This window comes from Lissotriton vulgaris, chromosome 12 (assembly GCF_964263255.1).
Source record: "Lissotriton vulgaris chromosome 12, aLisVul1.2, whole genome shotgun sequence".
In the NCBI taxonomy this organism is placed as follows: Eukaryota; Metazoa; Chordata; class Amphibia; order Caudata; family Salamandridae; genus Lissotriton; species Lissotriton vulgaris.
Genome location: NC_141700.1, coordinates 21,165,898 through 21,173,685, shown reverse-complemented (window position 1 = coordinate 21,173,685; position 7,788 = coordinate 21,165,898). Strand labels below are relative to the sequence as shown.

At 44.6% G+C, this 7,788-nt stretch overlaps 1 protein-coding gene across 1 annotated transcript; it reads right to left on the bottom strand.

The window, feature by feature from the left end:
* Positions 1 to 1,078: 1,078 nt before the first annotated feature.
* MICOS13 (mitochondrial contact site and cristae organizing system subunit 13) lies at positions 1,079 to 7,532 on the bottom strand. Its single transcript, XM_086946774.1, has 4 exons — positions 7,373 to 7,532; positions 5,678 to 5,834; positions 3,893 to 3,944; positions 1,079 to 1,254 (listed from the first exon to the last, which is right to left on the bottom strand). The coding sequence occupies exons 1-4, from the start codon at positions 7,399 to 7,401 to the stop codon at positions 1,157 to 1,159; spliced, it is 336 nt and encodes a 111-aa protein (XP_086802900.1). The 5' UTR covers positions 7,402 to 7,532; the 3' UTR covers positions 1,079 to 1,156.
* Between the last annotated feature and the right edge of the window lie 256 nt (positions 7,533 to 7,788).

Here is a 7,788-nt window from a genome sequence, read left to right as displayed (position 1 = left end):
CATGAAGGCTGAACCTGGCTCCCCAGTTCCAAATTCGGCAGCTCTGACCATAGTGCCACATCCTCTCTCCACTGAACACCATACTACCCCACTGAGGGAAACTCGCACTGCCTTCAACTACAACCCAATTGTGCCCCGCTACTAACACCTAGAGGCGACTCATTTCAAATTACGCACTAGACAAGAGCAATATGCTGCCTAAAAAAAAGTGACAACATTCTGGAAAAAGCAAACACTCATAAGGAATGTAAGATTAATTAAAGCATGTGAAATGTAAGCAGGAACAACATGGTTACCTTAACCCTTCAGCACTTATTCAGAAATGAATGAGTGCTTTTGCATGAAAAGTTATGGCCATGACTACAGGGCCGGAACGGACCTGCTTCAATGCCCATTGAATATATCCTTACAAAACAAAAGCAATATGGTTTAAAAAGACCACATTTGTGAATACAGAGCAGCGGTATGCACTTTATTTTCCAGTCCGCCCATCAAGAAGGTACTGCAATACATCCAGAAATGGTGCACTTCCCCATCAGGTGGTGGCTGGAGCCATCAGACTGAGACCAGCATTCCAAGAGTAGAACCCACTCGTCCTTGGTGGTGACTCTGGCCCGCATGCTCCCATTCTCGGGGACCCAAACCTGCAGACCCACCACTGTTCCAAGTTGTAAGCATGCACTGTCTGCAGTGAGCGCGGACTTAGACTGCTGCTGCTTTGGTTAGAATGTGAATGGAAATTAAAAGCACTGCAGGGAATAGACTGTTAGAAGGTGCTTTAACTGGCAACCGCCATATTACGTCCTTGTCAAAGAGTCAAGCAGCTCACGTGCAAGACACAGATTTGCTTAGAAAATCTTATGGCTACTTTGGCAAGCAGTTTATTTATTTCTAAAGTTCTGTTGTGAATTCATTCCTCAAGTCTTCCCCCAGAGACTGAAGGTTGTGTTCAGGTGAACCTTTTACATTCCTGAACGAGATGATGGGTCCCACAATCGCAAGTAAAACTCCCCTTCAACCTGCCTTGCCCTCGGAGGGACATCAGCAAAGCCCCACGAAAAAAACGTTACACTGAAGATTTCAAAAGAAGCCTCTTTATTTAGGTTCATATATAGTTGTGAACAGCTGACCGCATGGAGCTTATTGCTTCAAGTCTTCATTTTACGAGCCCTTTCATGTACGTCCAACCATCCTGCGTGTACTCACAGGCCCGCGTTGGGGCTATAGACAAAGCAGCAATGGACTTCTGCACCCCTGCAAGAAGAGAGCGAGTAGGCATTAAACGTTGTAGAAGCTTTGGTTTGGCACAACGCCTAGGCAAGAGTTCAGGGAGTTTTGGGGTCGAAATACACCAGCCTGGGAGAAAGCAAAAAATCAGTGGCCACATCACATACAGTTTGCACCAATTTTGTACTAGTGCAAATGCTCTTTTACACCATTGATGCTGCTTTCTAACATGGAACTAATCAAACCGTTTGGTTCACATTACAGAAACGATACTGGCACCAAGGGAAAAGGAAATTGGCTGTGAAATTTGCACAAAAAAATAAAATGAAAAAGTACAGATTTTGCTTAGTAAAACTATTTAATAAAGAGCTATGGGAAATAGGCAATAACTGAATTTAGACTTAAAAAATTTGACTTAAACAAAAGTGGTTTGGTGCTTTTTAGGCTGCCTCCTTGGTTCAATGAAGCACTTGCTCAATTTTCTTACCAATGCAAACTTCATGTGGTCACACCTCAAAATGTGAAGACGGTGAGAAATGGCTGCGGTGCATGTTTGGAGCGTCAGGTGAGTGTTTTATCATCAAGAATTCTAGATCGCATCACTTGGTGCAGATTTCACTATATAACCGTGTGTTTCTCAGGACAAAGCACCATTTTAGGTTTACAAAGCACCCAGAAGAACCTTCCACCCTTAAGATCATCATACTAATAGCAGCCGTAATTGTAATAAGCTGCTATATCAAATCCCATTACAAAAACCATTCCTCTGGTTAGCTGAAGTCTCGAGAAACGACTTGACCATGCTTAACAGGTGAACGTGTTCTGCCTCCTACCAAAGCTGTTTAGCTGCAAGTCCAAAACAAATCATGCATATTTTTATACTAAATTTAAAAAGAAAACCAGAATATGAAAAAAATACATTAGTCACACATAAGTGATGCTTATTAAACAAAATCGAAAAGTAATTGTGTATATATATGGATGTGAAGAGTAATATACTATTTATTACCACTGTGGAGTGTGTGGGGGCTCAGATTCATGAAAGGTGAAGCCTCGAGTAGGTCATGATGCCCCTCCCACAACAATGGTAGTAAGCAGCCTATGATATTCTGTGTATCTGCATACTTAGTTTATGTCATGGCGTTTTTCATGTTTGGTTTTTGTTAATTCTTTTCTTAAAAACAATGTGCACAGGGTTAACTGTGTGTAGTAAGGTACAAGCCATACTAAAGTAGTCACTTGACTGTAAGGAGAGTTGTTTCCTTGTGTAAAAGACTTGAAATTTGCAATCTGTGAGGCAGTAGTGATCCTCTCATACCATGTTTGCTGCACTGTAGTAATAAACTGGAATTTGACCTCTGCACTCTAATAATAAACGTGTGAATGTGTGTTTACTAGTACGGTAGCTCCAAATAACGCGTTATTGGGCCGTGTTTATTTCCACTGCCACCACACTTACCTGAGGGGCAGTGATTGTAAATCTAGGCCCTCGTATGAGTTTATTAGTTTCTAAAAGAGTTGGATTTGAACATGCGGACCGAAGTAATGCTCGGTGCAATGGCTGCGTCAAAGCAACATGGATAGTTTTGATGAATGTGCAACAGTGCAGCCTGACCAGCTTCTCTGCTGCCAAATCCATAACAAAAGAGGAGGTGCTCATAGGGTTTGGGGTGGAAGGGTTAGTGAAGGCTGGGGCATTGATGTTGAAATCAAGGTTGCCCATTTAAACAGCGCAGACTGAAGTGGCTGGAATGAAAAGTTGCGCTCTCCATCAGCTGCGTGATGGCGAGCGCAGCAGAAGGGTGGGTGGTCACACCAAAGGTGACTTAGGCAAGCAGACTTTGTGAGCTTCTGTTAGCAGAGGTGAAACCCTAATGCTACCCTACATTAAGCCAAGGCCATGGAAAGCTGAACTACTCACCACTAGGGCGGCAAGTTAAAGTCCAGAGCCAGATTTAGAGTTCGGTGGACGACGTCTGCCAAAGAGTGCCAGATGTTCAGCCTGCTTCATTTAGAGAGCATAGACATCTGTGCACTCTGAAGAGGATGGATAGGAAAACCACACCTTCTTGGTGGATGTCCTGCACATTCAAAATTCTGAGTCAGGCCCCTAGCTCGAAAGGCAAACCAAAGTTTGGAGAACGGATACGAATATATCACATATGTACTTAAACACTAACCTACAACGCACGGTGAGGCAATGCAAAAGGTCAGAAAAAGAAAGTCATGCAAGTTGTTTCCAGGTCAAATGGATGCTTGTGTTTGCAAATTTCTGTATAAGCGCGACCCCAGCCAACAGACTCTTGGTGACAGGATGCTAGGCCTACTCTGAGAATGCCAGTTCACTGACACACCAATTAATCGCAGCTGCAATTTAGCCGTGGTGCGGTGTTTTAGCGCAGTGGGCGGGGCCACGTCGGCCAATGGATGTGCACAGCACTGCGGAGGTAGTGCTCAAGATGGCCGTTGGCCGACAAACGCATGGAACGGGTTAAGTAGCTGGAAGCTAGGCAGCTATGGAGTATACGGTACACAAGAACAACCTCCCCCCAACAAACACTGGATAGAATGAAACCATAGGACACCCACCATTAACAATAACAACAAAAAACACTTTCATGTAATTCAGTTCATACTGACAAGTTTTCTTAAATTACTTCCTTACCCCAGTTCCAGGACTCGCACAATGAAAAGTCCAACTTTGGCGTGGCCGGTAGCTAAAAAAGGAAATTGAGAAGTGTCAGAATAGTTGTTTCCAAGTTACAGAGTATTTTTAATTTGGTAGAGAACCCCTCATCAAGCAACACAAAATCAGTGCGAAAGCATTTAGCTGGTAATTTCTAGGCGGTCGACTGCTCTGTGAAAACCTGATCTTGTGAGATGACATTTACTCGGGGGACTACCCCCTCCCCCCAAACCACCTAAAGCTGAACCCCGACAAAACGGAAGTAATAATGTTCTCCCCGAAAAGTAACCACCGACCAATTCAAGACTCGCTCAAGAATCTTGATGTCCTAAACTGCCCCCTCGTCCTATCCGACTCAGTTAAATCACTAGGCACCCTCAACTCGTTTCCTCTGGAAGAGAGATGTATTTACAAACTGACCTGCATCACACACAAAACCCTTCACTCACCTTCCCCCAACTACCTAAACAGCAAACTGGTTAAAGCAGGAAAATCCAGAACTCTGAGAAGCTCCAACTCTCTTCTTCTCATCCCTCCAAAAATTAAAAAGAAAACCACTCTTTGCCGATCCTGCTCTGGTAATGTACCCAGACCTCAGATGCAACCCCTCCTTCTCCTGCTTCAAAAGGGAACTGAAACTCCATCTACTCCACAAATGCTTTACCAACCAACGTCCACTAACCTAGACTTCAATATCCTTGCGGACTCCCCTTTCACTTGACCACTAAGGATAGGTGGTTTCTTAAATGTGTTTTTTTTTTACCTTCCCTTAACTGTTTGGATAATTATTATGTTTTACTTGTATCCTCTCTGCTTCCTTAGGTCCTGCTTTTCTTTTTCTCTCCTATGTGTATGTAAAGCGCTCTGATACCCATGGGTCAAGCTAGCGCTATATAAAACTTTTTAAAATAAAAATAACATTTCTAAATTTCAAGAGATCTAGATGTGGCAGGTGTGCCTTTTCAGTTCGGGCCAACAAAGCTTGGACGATGACCCACATATGTAGGTGGTATTTGTAAAGCACAAACTTAGCAAAAGAAAAAAGCAGATCCAAAGGTACAGCCAATCAGTGATGAGAGGGGATTCTGGCTACTGAGAGCAGGAATGGACTGTTTTTCTACGAGTCTGAGAGTGGAATATAAACACCTCAGATTCATTAGAACACGGAGAGCCCTCATGTTGCAGCTGGATCAAGGCAGCTAGCTTTCCTAAAGAAGAAGTTTTTAGTTGTGCTTTACAAATTACCAACGTGCACCCTGTATTTCGAAGCAAGAATAATGATATGGAACACTATCAGGGACAAAATATTGACAATATCAAGTATGGCTAGATCTCCTATACCTAACTCCACATATGTGTAACTACATAGCACATATCTACAAGATACTGTACATGTGGAGTAAAGAATAGTAAATGTACACTTCCCTATATAGACTTACATTTCAATTATTTTGTCCCCTGATATTCTTGTAACACGATATTCAGTAGTACAATCCAAATGACCTAACATTACATAATACAGTGTAACGGTTAACATGTTTGCACTTGCATCGTTTCTGCCCCACCACCATTGCCCCCCACTCAGTCCCTTCCATTGATGTTGCCGGACAGAAGTCAGGCAGCGGACCAGCAGAGACGCAGATGTGATAGGAACTTTAGTGGTAAACATTGAAGGCCTAAACTTTGCACCACTCAACACATCAGGTCTGTTCCTTGGTGGCACTGGTCTCTGCAACCCTCTTCCTTACGCCAGTTGGTCCTTACCTGCCAGCCAAAATAGGTGGCCCATTCATTCACTGCGGGCGGCAGAGCAGCTTTGGCCTTCTGAAGGGCTGCTTCCCCTTGGCTTCCACTTCCCAGAAGTCCCTGATCATAAGCAACATACACAGCACCACCAGCCAGACCTCCTTTGGTGACGAGCCTAAAGAAAGAAGGGGAGCATCACAAGGAAGCTATTACCCACAATACCCTACTGTGACTTCCTTCTGACCACAACAGACGCTGTCCCTCTTATCTGAATAAACACACTTTATAATGCAAGTTTAAGACACTATGCATGGCTCATAATGTCCAAGAAAAAAATTCTACCGAGATCTAATACTCATTAAACCAGTGGGTCTTAACCTGTGGTCTAAGGACCCCTGGTGTCCCGTGAGACGTTCGGTGGTAAGCAACTGTTTTACTAAATTAAACAATATTAAAATTAATAAAGTATCTACAAATCAAAAACATTTTTTACATTTGATTATGAATTAAATGACATTTTTTGATGTGTGAGCATTTTGTGATTTTTTTTTGTGTGGATTACTTTGATGTTCAAATCATAAAAATTGCTTAGTCCACGGGCCTCTGGTTTCCATTACATACTCAGTGTGGGGCTTCGGATTCTAGTATTGATTCAACTGGCGTCCTCAGAAGTGAAAAGGTTATTACTTCAACAAGGAGTGTTACTTGTCCCACTACTAAGAATCGAGGCACCTCTCCTGCCCGACAGCCCATGCACACGCTACAGGTTCAGCGTATATGAAAAGTAGAATTGTAGTGTGTATGGTCTATGATCACTACAGGTGCAGAGTATACGCTTTAAGATTACTACAGGCGCATAGTATACTCGCTGTCATTACTAGAAGTGCACAGTAGATTCTAGGATTACCAGAGGTGCAGATTATAGTCTTATTACTAGAGTTGCACAGTATATATATCTATACACACACACACATACATACATACACTCTACGATTACTACAGGTGCAAAGTATACGGTCTATGATGACCAGAGATGCAGTGCCATCATCTGATAATTAACAAAATAGTGCCATGCAAAGCGTTCTGCACTGCAACAACACTCTTACTCCAATGTTGGGCCTCATCGTTCTGAGGTGTAACGAGACCGGGAGGCGTCACTGGAACGAACATCTGGGCTGCAGGCCTCATCTGCTCCCGGCCTCTATACCATTTATGGCTAGATTCGAACCACCCTCACCCTCAGTCTGTCGAGCGATCCTGTTTGTCCCTACTCTTCCCAGGTGGTTCTACTTGCATATGGCACTTCCCTCATAAATATGGTCACCAGATGACTCCATATCCCAATGGGCTCAAAGAAGCTTGCTGGGGGTCCTGCTCCAGTCTGCCAGGGGTGTTGCTCGGTGGGTGTTGCTCGGTGGGTGTTGCTCGGTATACCCATGGTAGCGAGGGGAGGATCAGGGAAGTGAGGAAAGTATCATGGGGGGGGGAGGGGGTGTCACATGCATGGTAGAGGCCTGATGTCTCGTCCAATAACCCTATCATCCGGACATTCTGTGCCAATCTCCCCACCCCTAACACCGTCCCAGCTGCATCCTGCTGAGAAGTGCAGGCACTCACTCGCCCTTTCTGCTACAGCGAGTACCTGCCCAGACAAACCACAACTATAACTATCCCATACACTGGAATATGTTACCGAGGCCGGGCTCCACTCACTTGAGAAGCCGCAGTGCGGCGGGGGCCATGGGGCCGGTCGGAGGGGCTGTGCTGGAAGGAAAGCGGCTTCTCCCCCTGCAAGGACACAGACCGGTGGCCGGAGGAACGCTACTCACACCCTGACAGCTCCTGCGTTTCAAGTCTCGCTCTGATCTGCAGCTTCCGGCCTACCTTCCGGTGTGAAGAACACATACGGAGACTGCGTTTCAAGCCTCGTTGTAATCTTCTGTTCCCAGGCTCCCTTTCGGTAAAAAAAATAAGTTATACACGCCACGAGAGTCTGCGTTTCAAGCCTCCTTGTAATCTGCTGCTCCACGCTTTGTTCTGTTATATTGGCATGCGCCGCGAGAGTATCAGTTTCAAACCTCGCTTCGCTCCGGATCACCGCATGTGCTGCCAAGCGCAACCGGTAGTTT